This window comes from Hippocampus guttulatus, chromosome 3 (assembly GCF_054856545.1).
Source record: "Hippocampus guttulatus isolate MCC_2025c chromosome 3, RoL_Hgut_1.0, whole genome shotgun sequence".
In the NCBI taxonomy this organism is placed as follows: Eukaryota; Metazoa; Chordata; class Actinopteri; order Syngnathiformes; family Syngnathidae; genus Hippocampus; species Hippocampus guttulatus.
In genome coordinates, this window is record NC_141263.1 from 12463071 (window position 1) to 12480419 (window position 17349).

The 17349-nt window shown below is 43.5% G+C and overlaps 1 protein-coding gene across 2 annotated transcripts in view; it reads left to right on the plus strand.

The window, feature by feature from the left end:
- sox6 (SRY-box transcription factor 6) overlaps positions 1-17349 on the plus strand; it is a 149916-nt gene that overhangs the window by 45103 nt on the left and 87464 nt on the right. For both annotated transcript variants that reach the window (XM_086106839.1, XM_086106840.1), the window contains exons 4-5: positions 3600-3840; positions 6428-6638. In XM_086106839.1, coding sequence (XP_085962965.1) covers positions 3600-3840; positions 6428-6638 — 452 coding nt within the window. The remainder of the gene's footprint in view (positions 1-3599; positions 3841-6427; positions 6639-17349) is intronic.

Sequence of the window (17349 nt, forward strand, 5' to 3'; positions counted from 1 at the left end):
ACACACTGCGGAGAAAAGGACAAAATGTTTTTTTCTTTTTCCTCAAAGCTCCCCTGTTGGAATTCCTCACCGTGTGTACATCTGCCAATCGGCGAATGAGCACGTGCGGTTTACAGCCTTTTATTACGAGTTGATTATGTACCCAGAAAGCTGGCGGCTGCACAGCATGGCACAATCACAATGGAGGGTGATAATTTAATTGTGCTAAACGGTGGCTTCCGTGTCAATGCTCCTCCAGCTGGGAGCTGTCAGGTAGTAATATCTCATTATGGCAGGTGAAGAACCCCGAGGAACCCGACCACGACACCTGTTAGAACAGGAGGAACCCCTGGAGGCAAACGAGCAGATGATTTTGCTCAACTCATGCACACCAACACATACGCACGCGCGCGCCTCTGTAAATTCCCAAATTCATCAGCTCATAAACCGTATTCCAAATGTTTATACAATTAGGCATTGTATTTTCTTTACATGGTACTTCAAGTAATTAAACATTAAAATAGCAGCCCTTGTGGGTGAGTAATGGCTTGATGACTACATTGTACACTAACACTGACTGATTTATAGATCATCTAGGTTAATTAGAAGCCTGCATGAAGCCAGAAAGTTCAGTTGATTTATTCACTGTGTGACAATATGTGTTTACAAGTTGGCGTGTAACTTGTGACTTTGCAATGCATCTTTACACGGCACATCTTCTTAGTCAGTTATTACGGACTAGGGCTTCAACAACGTGCAATTTTTTTCCTATCGTCAACTGTAATGTGATGAAAGTGGAGTCATAGGTGATCAATTAATGATGTCATTGATGTTTTTCTTTTCAGCCCGTTGTAGTAGTCTTCATTCTTTTTTGGAACACGGACCGGTTTCTCACAAAGATCTATTTTGATGGACGGGCATTGGAACAAATAAAAACAAATGATTCAAAAATATAACTCGTCGGTTCAACCCTTAAGTGAAATGTGTTCACTGCATTTAACCCATCCACATTCTCATGCACGCACCTACACAGGAAGCCCAAAGTTGACCGCTATATCCATCTGAAGGTTATTCCTTTTTCAGACATATATAATTCAGTCTAATTTGATCCGTTTTAACCCTTGCATTCTTTCCCTTGTGGGTCTTGTGATCAAAACCAAGCCGTTCAGGACACTCACAATTCTTATGGGATGGACGTGGTTCTTGGAATCTGTTGATGAGTTACTTGTCACCAGTGTCAACAAAAGGTTAATGGCATGACCAGGCAATCACAGCTGGTGAAATTCAGTCGGCCTCTTTCACCATGAAAGAGAAGAGCGGCTCGCTAAGGACAGTTTTGCCCCGCAAGTCAAAAGAGCGCATAGATGAGTGCTGTGCGACACCCCCTGTAATACTTTGCAATTAAGCAGAGGTTGTTTTGCTGAAACATTATCACAAGGAGCAATTCATGAGTCAAAGCATTTCAGGCGATATGAGCTTGTAGGGTTAGGGTTAAGCCTTCTCCCCTTCAGTATTGTCAGCTAACGTGCTATATATATATATATATATATATATATATACATATGTGTATGTACACACACACACACACACACACACACAGAGAGCTGACCCTTCCTCTTGTGTCTGCTTGCCGTCTTCAAAATCACTGGGGCTTTGTCTTGGGCAAAGTGGGCACGAAAGATAGCACTTCATGCACTTATTGATTAGTTTGGCTTGTTAGCTGTCCATTGTTATGGCATAATCAAGCATGAATGATGGCAAGCCTGTCAAGGATTTATGAACTTGAAGCTCACCATGTTTTTTTTTTTCTGTTTACCATATAAAGGCAGAGTTGGAGCTTGTTTTTTTGGAAGAACTTGACTGAGGTTAAGTCATGCCAAAAGTTCCAGAATGTAGACACGGCTGTTTTGTTTGCATTGGAGGCCAAGCTTGTAAAAAGTGTGATTTCTTTTGGAGAAGATGATTCATTAATATGTACACCCACACTGAAATGAATATAACTTCTTATTTTCTCCTCATAAATTGCTTTTATTGTGTCAACGTCGATCCGCTGCTGAGAAAAGCCTTTAGATCACGTTGCCGTGTGATCCCCGCTCCAGTATGAGAAATAAAATGCCATACAGTACTTGCCATGAGATATCTTCAAAGAAATATTTCCCCTTTCAATGATATGAGGTGGTATTGTATGGGGCTTGTCAGCGGAGGGGGCGGGGCCGAGGCAGTTCTCCCCACTCTTTAGCTGCCTGAGCACTGAACCTCCTTGCTCTTCTAATAAATTATTAACTCCTGCTGACAAATACTGTTATGGAGCCTGCCGCAGATCTGTTGCATTCTTTAACAAGATTGCTGTAGACACATGTTACAGGAGGATGGAGTCTCCATTGCTCTCCCTCCATCCCCTTTTCTTGCTCACGCCTCAGCGGTTTGACTGATGGCTGGAGACTCAAGTAAAAGTGCCTGGGAGACTGAATATTTTAGCGGTAAAATAATGCCACTTGATTTACTGTGTAATACAAAAGCAGTGCTTTGTTTCGCTCTCACACTCCATTGAGGACAAGGCGTTTGTTGCACTCCAGGCTCGGGCTTTTTGGGCGCATTAATAAAAAATACGTCAGAAGACGAGCGCTTGAACGTCCCCCAGTGCGCACACGTGCGCACGCCTTCCCCATCGAACTCCCATTTCTCAGCCCTCGATTGCGATTGTAACGCGCATTCTGAGTTTTTTTTTTCTCAGATTTGGGGATTTTCAATAATACACAAGCCAGGAAGCTATTTATTGGCTGATTACAATTGAAGGCCGAGTCTCACGACACAAAGGAGGCAACACATGCGGGCACACTAATGGACCGAAGCATTGACAGACAGTCAGGTTTCAGCCAGCTACCTGACTTCGTGGACTTGTTTGTTCAGCTGGTGAGACACATGACATGAACTTAGGCCACCTTTGTTTGGGCCCACTCCCTGCTCAGGCTGATCTGTCACAGTGCAGCAATGTGTGCATGTGAATGTGCAACACTTGAACAGACAAGTGAATGTTTGTCAGCCACCTAGACTGGCCATTTGAAGGAGTTCAAAACACACCCAGGTCACTGTTCACTCAATTAAAATCATATATTTAATTATATCATGAAGCTTAACCGAGGGATCAAACGTACCCAATTCTGTTAACAAATAGGCAATAAAGTGTATTTTTCAAGCCCAACATTAATAGGGTAGAAGAAAAAGAATTGTAAAAAAAAATATTTTTCTAAATGCAAAAATGGTGAAATTATTTGTGATTATTTTTTTTCCTTTCCTGGCTGATAGCCCCGCTGTCTGGCTGACCCGCTGCATGAGTATCTTGGGGTTTGGCCCAGGCCCCAAGCAGGCACTGTTCCAGGCCGAGATCAAGCCATCCATCTGCATTAAACAAAAGATTAGCGACCCCACAGCCTGCCCCAGACCCCTCAGGCAGACAGGTTGAACGTTGTAGCACAGGTGCAAGTTTTGTACTGTAGTTTTTAACGCCCAAAAGCCACTTCTGCTACTCCCTTAAAGCCTTGAGGAAACACCCCTGTTTTTGTGCATCGCTCATGGTTATTCACTTCATATTAATAAAGTGTCCTTTTGTCGCTTTACAGCAGAGTCATGTCTTCCAAGCAAGCCACGTCTCCTTTTGCCTCTGTGGTTGATGGAGATGAGGCCATGAGCCAGGATCACTTGTCTTGGGAAAAAGAGGAGATGACTGACGCCCACTGCACACCGCAGCTGCCGCTGCACAATCTGCTCCATGGAAAAACCCATCCTGATGAAATTCAGCCGCTAAGTAGTGTACCTCCAGAGAGTGACTGGGACAGCTTGGTGTCTGCCCAACAGCGCATGGTGAGACACAATACAAAACATACAATTGCACCTGCACCGAGGTTAACGAAAAAAAGAAAACAAGACTTGAAAGGGAAAAAAGTTGATGTCCCCCCCCCCCCCCCCCCTGCAAATAGTAATTCATGGAAAAAAATAAAACATTTTTTTCCTCCATGCAACATGACCATTTAGCACCAGAACTCTTTAATCATCATTTGCCCTGCCTTCATCTGATTGGTTAAATTGTAGATATCTGCTGAGCGGTAAAGCCCCTGATGCACGTTCCTTAGTGTGCACAGACTTTCTCTGTTTTCTGCACATTCACTATCGTATTGTGCACGTTCAGACCGCAGATGGATCTGCAGGGCTCTAAAAGTAAGGTTTATTTAATTTTATACACAGTCTACTTCAATGTTTTTACCTCATGGTGGGACCAAGAGAAGAGTGATGTTTGCAAAACTCTGTCAAACACATAACTTTCAATTCTTGGGATTTCAGTTTTAGACTCAAGTACACTCTCGGTATTACTGTGCTCCCCGTGGTGTTGCAGATCCGGTCTCAGTAGGCAGTCATTGTCCCCGGCTTGTACAAAGAAGCCGATATTCTATCCATAGCTCGAGCTCCTCGGAGTAACGAAACCTCTGAGGTCTTCGTATAAGCGGCTCTGCCAAATACGAAAGCATCATCTATTCTCAGAGTAAACAGAGGAACGTTTCCCTCAACATGACACAAATCCCAACTGCATCATGGTCAAAAGACTTGGCCTTTTCTCCTTCCCTTGAGCTTGCATTCTTGTTTCTATAAAAGAAGCATGTCTTGTCCTTGGTAGCCACGTGTTGTTCGCTGGCTTGTTGTGTCAAAGCTAAATTGGCAGCCGCTCTCCAGATGCTGTACGTTCTAAGTGCATAGCTACTTTGATGTTAGCGGAGTGAAGGGCAGCGTGAGCACTTGTGAGCGAGACGCACACAAGAGGCAGGTGGTTGTCTTTGACAGATGGCAGAACAGTAAAGACACCCAGAGGGCTTCTGAAGCAGCTCCGCAGTTGGCCGCGGAGACACTCAACAGTCAACACCACAGGATTGCAGCGCAACACTCAGTAGGCATCACGTGAAAAGCTTCAATATGAAAATCTCAGAGTGACGCGAGTGTAAGGCATTGAAGAACAACCTCCTAAACATCATCAGTGGTACGTCAGTAACTGAAGCGGAATAAGCTTCATGAGGTGTGAGACAACATCGTGTTGAACTGTTTCTTCCTAAGGCAAGGAGAAAAAATAGGACATGGTTTAAAAGCTCCGAAAAATAGTTCCGTCATGTTATCAAAAGTTGACCGCTTCATGAAAACAACTGAAGATGAATTGCTGAAAGCCAAAGGTGAGAAGAGCGACTCAAAACTAGGTTATGCAAGAGAAAAGTATCAAACGACGGCGTGGCATGACACAGAGGAGAAAATAGAAAGGCATAAGGCGAGAGGAATGAGAGTGTGCTGATTACCTGACTCCACTGCTGTGCCATGCGTCTGTGTAGGCTGTGCCCTGAACCCGTGCCAGCTGATTAAGCCAACACTCCTCCACTAGCCTCAAGCACTCTCCACTGCCTCTGCCACGCTGCATAATCATTCAACACAAGGTTGGGAGGTGCACAGCGGGTCGGTCAGTCGTGCCACCCTGGCGCTTGGTACCAGACCACCCGGCCGCACCGCTGCAACTCTGCCTTGGGCTTGATATGCCGCACAGGGTTGAGGAATTGGCACCGTCCACTGGGCCGCGTTTTATTCATCAAGTCCAGGAATTGACACCACACCGCTGTTGATGAAATCTCACATTGATTGTTGGATCTCGAAATGTTTCCTCTCCTTACTATGAGGGCAAATGTTTAAATCACACCTAAGTGTTCCCCTGTTAAAGGCAGAGGCTCCTTGCTGCTTAGCGACCTTCTGCTCCACAAACCGTAATTAACACCACCTTCTGTCAGATGCAGCGCTCAGCCGTGGCCCGTGTGCCGACGATAACCTTACATCTGCGGAGTATTGCTCTCTGTTTCTCTCTCGCTTCCTCTCCACCCGTTCAAGCTACATCTCCCCATTTCCCTTCATGTGTGCTCGTGCACAGGGAGCACTCAGCAAGCCAGCTAGAGACAAGACCCCGAGTTAACTACTAAACCATGCACAGGTGGGACTGAAAAAACAACAACAGCTTGAGACAGGACACAGATTTACGACGTCTCCAGGCACTCAGCTGAGAGTAGGTCTGCACTAGAAAATGAACAAATTACATAGCAGTCACCTGAACACAAATGCACACTCAAGAGCAATTTGAAGAATTACGGTTTCTCCGTCAAGTGTCGGCAGCTGAAGTCAAAACGTACTATGCGTGTACCCTATGCAAGCGTGCCTAATCGTTTCATCTCATTTTTCCGCATCAAATCCTATTTAGCGGCGCAGCCAGTTCTATTGAACACAAAAACACAGCTATATGTAATCGCAACCGCAGCCGCTTCATACGTCCGGATGACTATGTTACAACACTGAAGTTGTGTGAGAAAGCTCAAAGGAAGAGCCCAGAATCCACTCATCTCTTGCCATTGTGACCCCTTTGTTTGTCATACAGGAATCTGACAGCAATAAAGTATGTTCCCAGTACTCCTTCCGCAACAATTCCACTTCCCCGCACAAGCCAGAGGAGGGGGCCCGGGAGCGAGGCGACCTGCTGAGCGCATCAGCGTTTGGAACTCCGGAGCGCCGCAAAGGAAGCCTGGCAGACGTGGTGGACACACTCAAGCAGAAGAAGCTGGAGGAGATGACAAAGACGGAGCAAGATGGTAGGGCTCCGCTCTCCGTGCGTACTGTTGGAGGAAGAAAAATGTGTCTCGCGAGGGGATGCGGCTTCCAATGTGTCTTTCTGCGATACCTGACTTTTCCTCTCAAACTCTCCCTGTGTCAAAGGCATACTTCGGCTCCTTTACCACGGTATTGCTTTTTACCTGTCAAATTTGCTCGAAACAAACCTTCGTCTCATTGCCAATGCAGTCTCATTGCGAGATCACCCGATGAGGTCTACCGCATGTCCTTTCTGAAAGACATCTCATGTTCGCGTCTCCCTCCCACAGCCTGCATGCAGTCTATAAAGAGTACAGTGGTGAAAGAAACAAATATTTGAACAAGCTGCAGGAATACATCCCCCTTCTTAATTAGGGCTGTAGTAATGTAACTACATCCAATCAAATGTTGAACCCCTTGGGGAATGCATGTCTCATTTAGTGTCTGGGGAGCTCTTAGCTTAAGCACTTCATCAGATGAATAAATTAGACCTCTGTTAGCCTAAAAATAATTTTCTCTTCGTCTTTTAAGATGTCGGTTGGTGGTCTTTTTAGTACACCAGACGGGGCATACGGAACTTATTGTTGCAGGAGGAATCGGTGTACAGATATTTTCTGTATATGACTGCCTACGGATAAAATCTTCAAGACGTCCCATTTCGCTGAGAAAGAAACAAAACAACTTTCCAGAACGCTTGCACTTCAGATTAAGTTTCATACCGTACGTGTCTCATCAAGCTGATTTTCACTCTGAGCAATGCCAGGCGTCATGGTAATGAACCCCAGCTGGTGAAGCCTGGTTAGTGCAGTAAATTTAAATGGTCAAGTGCATCTTGTAATCCGGGGCCGTATGTCATTCCAGGGAGAGAGGGTTTGCTGGAGTGCCATACAGCTGTTTTAATCTCCTGTTAATAATAGAGACATGGTCTGCCTCATGCACTGCGTATCACTGCCACCAAAATAAAGTCCCCTGTCAGAGGAAATTAGTTTCTAAGAAGGAGAAATGGCAGACGATAAGAGAGGCCACAAAGTTCAGAATACTGTTCCCATGCTGCCGGAACTGAGAGAGAGAGACACTCAGTTTTGGAGAGCACTTGAGGTAGCTTCAGTGGTGATGATCAGTGATTACTGTAAAAAGGAAGTAGAAGGACTCTCGAGGCAAACGAAAAGAGAACCTTGCCGATAACTAGTGCAATCAAATTGGTACTTCTTTGTTTATGGAAAGAGATATGGCTGAGGACTGAAAAGGGCAGGATGGAGAGAACACAAGAAGGTTAGAGAAGCCATTTGTTGTCTTAATGACACCGCTAATGTGCTGCAAGCAACAGATGAGCTAAATATACCGCTCATCTAAGCATGACAACTGTTGTGTCCAATTCGGCCGCTTTGGTGTCTGTGTGATCGGGATCACCGAGGTCCTCGGAGACTCTTCACCATCTGCTACCATTCTTCTTGGGGTTCCCTTGCCTGGTCCGAACAGTTCATTGTCTTTATGGATTTGGGATTAAGTGATGACCTCAGGAAACAGAACACTCTCAATGTCTTTTCAGTATCATTTTATTTATTTATTTTTAGAAATCTTTCATACTTCGGAGTCCCACAATGAGTTTTAATCACCGAGCTGGATAAATGAAAAACAATAGACACGGTGCTCAGGATTGGACATACTATCGCTTGGACATTCTTCGATCTCTATCGTTGTAGCCTTTTACTCCCGGTACCCTTCTACCCTTCTCTTCCATTGTGGGTCCTTAAAGTGCTTTAAGTGCTTGTGACTGTGCTAATGAATGAAAATGTCCTCCAAGCAGCTTGCACTGCATTTAGCTGAATAGTCACCTTTGCTGTAAAAGCCATAATAGGCACAGTTGACAGCAGGGCTAACGATTGTGCCCCATGTTTACTTACTAGCTATTGTAAATGCATTATTTATGAATAAGTCTCCAGACAGCAGTTGTCAAGAGTTAAAAATGTCAGGAACTATTGGGGCTTGGGGAAGTCAGGGTGAAGAAAAATAGCTAACATTAACAAAAAAAGTCAAGGTGGCCATAATTTGATTCACATGCAAGTAGAGCGCTTTTATATAATGCACTAATGTAAGTCTGAATCATTACTTTGCAAGTCAACACTGAAATATTTTGTGTGGGGGAATCTTGGTCATCACCAAGACATCTATTCATCCACCCATTATCCAAAACGATCATCGGTTCTTCGGGCAGTAGGCAGGGTACACTCTGAACTGGTCGCTAGCCAATAGCAGGGCACACAGAGACGAACATTTCATATCTGATATTGAACACACCCTGGACCTCTGCTCTGTGAGGCAGACGTGCTAACCTGTCGACCACCGAATCCAGAGTACTAAATAACGATTTACTAGCTTGAAGTCTTAATTACTGCGATTGGACAGTAGGGTCCAAATCTCTACCTTCGGGGAAACCCATACCTTAGATTGAATTCACATCTCGTGCGTATTATGCTTTTATTAAAAAATAAAAATAAAAATAAAAAAAACGAGAGAACCTCTCAAGTAAGTGAGGTCATGAAAATAGATTTTTTTTCTCAGCCCCTCCACATATCGGTCAAGCACCCTCTCACCCCCTGGGAGAGTGTGATTACCAACTTAGCTAAGTGATTATTATTTTTTATGCGGGATATACCTGCATGGTTTGTCCTTAAATTTGTGTTAGACGTCTTGGATATTGACAGGAACTTCCCATTTGATTCACACAGTAAACTGAGAAACATAAATATTTCTATGAAGTCAGGATACAGTAAATAGCACACATTTATCCATGTGTGTCTCTGGTGATTGACACACCTCTCTCTGCCTGCGCCTCCAGAGATACATTTAAGGTTGCCTGGGGAAATGGAGCTTCTATGGACAATGCAGTGCTAAGTGATCACAAACGTAGCTCCATGACTGTAAAGCTATTTCATGTTGGAAAAAAAAAAGACGCTACAGAAAAAATGTAGTTACTATAAACCAGTAACGCCACTACTGACCAAACACTGATTGATTTACAGCTCCATAAGACGCAGAAATATGTGTACTGAACGCGTCCACGTTGGACCCACCATTGCCTTTATCGCTAACTCTTGTAATTGTAATCCCCTGGTGAGGTTGTGTATTATCACTGTATGATTGTGCACTAGGCTGAGCGATCATCATTGTGCGATCATTATGCTCTATTACGACAGGCGTTCAATGAGGTTCTGGGTTGTGGGAAAGCTTGGGAAGAGAATAGTTTGGGCCCTGATTAGCGCTGATCAAGTCTCGACTCTGTTGGAACACTTTCTCCATCAGTGTCCCGACCCCCTGCTGAGTCCACACGCAGCCTCAGAGGAAATTGACTGCAGGTGCGACATAACACCAGCAGGTTTATTTCTGGGTAATTTCATTCGTTTGGAATGATCATGAATTATTTTTTATTTTTAAAAGAAGGCTTGATATTACAAAAAACAAATATGATGTTCCACAAAATACAGTGTTATATTTGATATGATAAAATGCTCATTTTCTTGCCCCAGACAGACTGATGCATATTCTCCCCTCCTCTCCTCCCTTCTCCCCTCTCATCTCATCCCAGCTGCTGTGTCATCTGCTTCTGCTTTATCCCACCTAATTAATAGGAATCTTTGTTATAATGATCTGAGCATGAGCCTCTGACTCCATGCATATGCAATGAGGCTTCGAGAATCCAGTTGCCTTGGTTGCCGATTTTGAGGCCTTCTTCAGCCACGTAGCTGTTTGTGTTTCCTCCGGGTGCAGCATCCTACCGCTTCGGCCGGGACCTTCCTGGCAGGCCTCGTGCGCACGCAGGCCAAATACCAGTCAAGCATTTTCCCATCCCCTTTTATAATACGCTGCTCATTTTTTTTCATTCAGATCTTTCAGCCATGGATCTTGATGCAAGGAATATGCGTGATTAAATATTTGCTACAGGTTTATGTCAGCTACAGAAGGGGGGCCTTAAGGCGTTATTTTTTTTTTGTGCACATGTGTGTGTGTGTGTGTGTGTGTGTGTGCGTGTGTGTGTGTGCTCTCGGTCTTGGCCTGCAGCACGGTGCACCAGCCCAGCGGAGCAAGGCTCTGGTCTGTCACTTTTGTTTGAATAGGTAATGCAGATCTGTTCAGGCTGAAGAGACATGAGCTGGAATCGCTTGTTAGGACATATGATCAAAAGCCGCTCTCTGCTCTCTGCCAATCAACCCTCTTGTCACCCTGGGAAGCAGACGTTAAATAGATTTTTCGGCTGTACGGCGCGGGCAGTCTGCCAAACTGACATTTGAACTTCGAAAAAATAAATGCCCAGTAGCCGGCCCCTTACTCTCCACTTGTCCCATCTAATCAATCTTCTTCCAAAGTTTTACCCCTCTAAAGGGGTGCCTTGGAACTTGAAATATGTTGTGTTTGTGTTTTTTTAATAATGAAAATAAAGCACTCCATATTATGATATTTTATAAAAACGTAATAGCATACGGGCGGGTCAATCGTATCTCACAGCTCCACCACAGTTGTTTTGTTAATTATGTTTATGTCAACCTCACTTCATCGAACCTTTGTCCAGTTTTTCACCTGTCTCCCAGCCTCACTCTCTGGTGACAAAGTTGCTCCTGTGCCAGGCAGAGATCAGAGCCCAGGGCTAAATGGAGGGTGTTTGGGCTAAACAGAGTGCCTGGTCCCCTTTTGAATTATGTATTTACTATCTGTTCCAAAGCAGATCCCTCACACAACACACACAGACGCAGTCCCTGCAGGTTTCGCTTTACACAAGCGAAGATATAGATTTTGTTGCTCCTTGCTGCCGCTGTCTTCGTCATTCACATGACAAAACAAGCAGCTGCTTCTTCAATGTGCCATTCTTTACATTCAAGATCACCTTCCCCAGTTCTCATATTCCGATTAGTCAACAGTAGCAACTGCTGGGGAGCATTCCAGGGGCCATCTTCCTGGGTTTCAGCTGTTCAGTGTATCCCCCTTGCACCCGCGCCGCAGCACAAAACTCCCATTGTGATCCTGGCCATTCTGGCTGCACAGGAACCCCTTGATAGGAGGAAACGGGTGTTTCTTCGAGACAAATCACAGCCAGAGTTACACAGAGGCCTGTTTGTCCTCGCTCACACAACACACACACACACACACACAGGCGAATGCATGTACGAGTCCTCGGTATACCTCGTCAACTGTTTATCAAGTCTAGTTAATTATACCTCCGCCGGGCGAGTGGGGCCTTGTGTTTTGTTTTGCAAAGAAAAATAGCCGCAGTATCAATTTGACTGTTTTATTTGAACGGCAGCATTTGGAGAGGTGCAATGATGATGAAATGCTGACACATAAGAAGGCAGAGGCCATTAATGCTGCTATATTTGTCAGGGGGCGTGAAACCTCCATTGAATAAAGAATAGCCGCTTTAACCAGTGAAACGGGGCATGAGAAACAATCAAACTTCAAATAGTTGGAGCGAGGAGGAAAATGAGGGAGAACAGTGCCGATGTGTACGCAGTGTCAGCTCAGTATCGCCGCCCTAGCTGTGGCATTCGGCTCCCCGACATTGTGCACATACAACCAGCGCCACAAAGGAGCCGGTGTCATCTGACCAGGGATCAAAATAGTTGACATGTAACCCACACCCTGCGCACACACGGCCTCTGTGACTCGCTAATGATTTCAGAGCACATCGCACGCTTGTTCTGTAAGTCTCAGGTACGTCAGCCATGCGGCGCACAGATCCGCCTTGACGCGAGCAAACATGACAACGAGTGTATTTGCGGCCTATTAACATATTTGCATTGTTTTCCTCCTCTCCGCAATCACGCGTGTCAAACACGACAAACAAAGAGACTCTTTAATCCCTCGGGAAGAAACAAGTGTTTCCTCCCACTCGCTGCTTTTCTTTTCACTCTCCCCGTGTTCGATAACATTACAAGTGCCAGGAGATGGGATGAGCGTGTCAGTCCAAATGAATACAAATGTGTTTTATTGCACAGCAAAGCCTGAGTGGCAATGAGTATAATTATCTGACAAATGTCATCTCCCTTTGAATGCACACGATCATTTTTGTCTGCTCCAGTCCACAGCTTAGGCGGCTTTCGTGTCACATGATCAAGTACATACTATCAAGTTCACATGATGAGCAGTAGATTTGAAACCATGGAAAAAGCCATCTAAACTTTGCTGACAGAACACTTGAAAAAAAAAAAATCACTCTAAATGGCACAATGAAAAGTATGGGAAATTATTTTATTTCTTTTTGTTTTGTGTGGAAGAAAATGTTTTCGGTGCCTTTTGCATGTTGTAACACTCTCAAAACACACTTCTATTTGTTTTAACCCAAATGTGATCATCCATATACCAAATGACTCAAAATGCATATTGGCCTATGTCATGCAAATTTATTTTTCCGTGTGATTACGTTTTTTTTTTTTCTTGCACCGAAACTAGTTGAGTGCAGAACTGAAAGTCACAGGAGGGAGTTTTTAGCATTGAATTAGGATTCACATGAAAAATAGCCACATGGCATTTATGGTCGTAGCATGTTGACACGAAGCACTTGACAGTGATTCAAACGATTGTACGTTAAAAATAATTTAAGAAAGTGGACTGAACTGAGATTTTAACACCTCCCAGCCACAGTTGAAATATCAGTAGTGCAGCTTCTTGTGGCCCATATGACTTGTGGAATATTGCCTTTTTTCCAGAGGGCTTAACGTATAAGGGTAACATATAAGGGTTTTTTTCCTTAAAAGAAAATAAAGGTGCAGGGTAACACAAATATGTGAAAAATACAATATAATAAAATACGATTCCAATTATCCTATTTCATTGTAAAGTCTCAGTTTCGGCAGCGAAAGGCACCAAGTGCTATTTTTCCAGTGTTCAAAGTCTACTTTAAATTATCCATTCATCCATTTTCTAATCCGCTAAACCTCACGAGGGTCGTGGGCGTGCTAGAGCCTATCCCAGCTGTCTTTGGGCAGTGGGCAAATCTTTGAATTTTTTTTATTGAATATGTATTAAGATCAACGTGCAGGACAAAAAAAAAGAAAAAAGTACAATACAATTCATTTTATTGTGCGTTTATATATCTTATTTCCTGGGGATGCCAATGGCATCTTGCTTAAAATAGAGACATTTGTTTTGCTTTATTTATAGACATTGCCAATATTTGTGTGGTCAGTTTTCCTGAGTGAGCTCAGTCAAGCGCAAGAAACAAAGTGGTCTGTCTGTCGAAGACATTCGACGTGGGTCAGTCTCCTGCAGAAAGGAAACGGGCTAATTCAAGAATAAAATACATGCAGCTTCTGTTGTGGATGAAGCCAGTTGAACAACGGCACATTGAGACAGCAACAGTGAGGGGGGGGGTGATGTTTAATTGTGAATGTGACTTCATACTGTAGTATCTCCCGCCTAAATGCAAAGCCAAGCCTCTGTGGAAAACATATACTTTTTACTCTGCAGAAGGCTCTCACACATTGTGTTTAAAACGTTGCTTGCGGTCTGATAATACACATACAGAATTTGGTGCATGCACCTCTTATTGAACATTCATTATAAAAAAGATGTTGACCTTTGGTCTTAAGCTAAAGTAAACAGAAACTGTGTATCCTGAATTCTGGCATCTCAGTAAACAAACCGAGCTTGAGATTTAATAATTATCTTTTAACTACTTTTTAAAAGTGGGAATGAACTGCGGGAGAAATTAAATACGCTCTCGCCTTGACTTTAGTTCATTTTCTAAAGTGAAATTTAATGTACTGGGAATATGTTCCCACCCACGCAGACTTTTCTAGTACCCACGTGGCTCCATGTTGTAATGTAATTTGTGAGTTTCTTTCATACCTGATGTGATGGTTGAGTTTCGCCAGCATCCAGCGTTGATCATTAAATACATTTTTGGTGTCCATACAAGATACTTGGCGTCACTGCAAATTATAATGCATTCGTGTGGATCCTAATAGTCTCTTTTTGTCCTTGTAGCGTTAGGCAGCCATTAATTTGCTAAATCACACTGAACGGCCATGATCACAGCGCCTGACGCTTTCCCTCACACATCTATTAACATAGATGAATAAATGGGAATGTTTTTCCAGCATTGATTAGTTGGCGAGTGTATATTTGACAGTTAAATTGCAGGGCAGCCCCCCCCCCCCACCTCCCCCATCCCAAAAAAAGAAATCTCTCCCGGTAATGAAATTTTTGTCCCAAATTACATTCATTTATGACAGTGTGTGGACCCAAATGATTACCGACATCAAATAGAAATTATAAATTTTAATCAAGTACATGTTATGTTCATCTTGGAAAGTGATGATGATGATCAGCACTGTTAGTAATGTCGAACACCATTGAGTAACCATCCACACACACACACACACACACACATACAAAATCCAATTAATTCATTTAAGAGATGATTAATTAAAAGAATAACAACAACAATAATAATAATAATAATAATCGTAAGAAGAAGGAGAAGAAAAAATAACTTTTTTTCTTCACTTAACACTTACAATAATGTATAAATTATGAGCAGAGCATTTGGCTGTTTCAGAATACTCTGTCCCTTTAGTATTTATTTAATTTTACAGAGAGAAACATCAGCCATTTTTTTTTTTGCAGATATTTGGGGGGAACGGGCAAAAGGATTGAGTATCTTTGTCCTGTATTGTCATGTGTGAGTGAGTGATTTAAAAAAAATATATATATAGAAATCTGCAGATATTTGCCTTTTTCAGTGAGCTAATATCAGCCGATTAAATCGGCCAGCCGATGAATCAGGCCAATTAATTAGTCGGGCCGTAGTGTTGACTGCTCATGCTCACCGCATCGGAATAGAGAAGCGAGTGGAAGAAAAGTTGATTTGGCTCTCGCAGCATTTAATGGGCCTAGTTCTTAAAAGTGACCTTGTGGGGTGGAGTGCGGAGCAGCACAGCGGCTCCTTCCAGCTGCACACATGGCATCCATCGGGGGCACAATCACGCACAGTCCCAACACCTCAGGCTCGGACATATGTTGAGTTTTATTTCATTCTTCTGACATTAATCCTATTCACCAGCTGTTCTGCCAGCTGCCACTCTCCGGCTTAAGGGAAGATTGCAGTTTTGGGGGCTATGAGTACTGGTTTATCTTGGCTCCTCGTAGCCTCCTCGCAAAGTTTTGATTGCATCTTTTTTCTTTTCCATGCCGTCTCGCAACTGTTTTTGTTCCTCACGTTGAAAACTTCCCTTCAGTCTTTTTTTTTTTTCATGGATTTGTTTCCATGTTCATAAGCCTTAATGCTGATGTACCTTTAAATCAGTACTCACGCCTTGCCCGATTAATTTCATATGTTCCTACAATATTTTTAAATTACTTCAAGACACTGTAAAGTGGATTCGTAGACTTGTTTCGAAATATATTATACATGTTTGAAGAGAATTGCTGAAAACATTTCCAAAGACTACTACTATATAAACACTTCAGTGCCATTGCTCACATCAGCATTTATCCAAGGAAATTGCGACGTGCGTTTAGCTAGCTGCTTCACGTTGCCAGTCTTGAAAGGCAAATTAAAAAGTAGAAAAGCTAATTATTATTATTATTAACGTTAACATAGCCGAACTCAACTGCCAGCATGTGGACTGAGCCTTGAGGCTGGTGTGGCTGCTTTAGAGTGCCTTGTTGTCACTGTGAGTAGATGCACTTCTCAGAGAGAAGGCGGGAGAGCGAGATCATTATTTATTTATGTTTAAGCCCGAAATGGTAGACGGTGTCTGCACAGCGGCTTGGCGATGCCAGACAAAGTAGCATTCAGTTCATAGTCGTCGTATTTGATTGACATTTGAGTGGGGTGTGGTGTCAGTGCATTGAACTGATACGGCAATAGCATTTGAGAGTGGAAAAAACGAATAGATTTTTCATAATTTTGAAGCTGAATTTAATCTTCTAAATTTGGCAGGGCTGTTAACAACACACATCTCTGCCAAATTTATAAGGCATCTTCATTTTTACTTAACAGGGACTTTGAGAAAAAAATAAGACAATGTGCCAGTGCTCAGCACTGCTCAGAATGCATTTCTGGCCATGGGCTCAGCCTGTACACTTCTGATTATTGACATATTGGGTCGGACGTAAGTCACATTTATGTGCATTGTCTAGAAGCATACTCAAGTGTTCTCAATGTCATTTCTGCTGAGGTACGAGTGGGCGGGCTGTGAGAAAGGGCCGCGATGAATTGATCATTGCTCCCTGCTCACTTTAATAATTCAAGCCTGATTGCCAGCGAGTGCTGCAGTAAAATGGATCGGGAGAAGTCACATGCAGCTCGGCTCAGGAGGTGAAGCCTCCTGGGGATGCTTAATTCATATGTGCTTGATAGACACGTGTATTTAGAGGGGTCGGGGTGCTGCGTCTGTGTATATGGCCTCTCCAAATGGCCAGGTCACCACGGCAGGATTAAAACCTTGCGCACATGAAGGCACGGGAGAAGAGGGAGGTTCCATTGAGCATTGTACATACCGTTGGAGGAAAAAAAATGAGCTCAGCGAGCAAAAAAAAAAAATGTTTGTTGGATGGCACATATATGCACCTTTGCTGAGGGAAGTCCATTCTTACTATGGTGTGGCAATTAGCAGATTCAAGGCCTACAAATTGAGGAGTTGGGATACAGAGTCAATTGCCTGGGCCGCTGAGATTTCCAAACGCCTCATCAAAACGGATTCATATGTTTTTTTT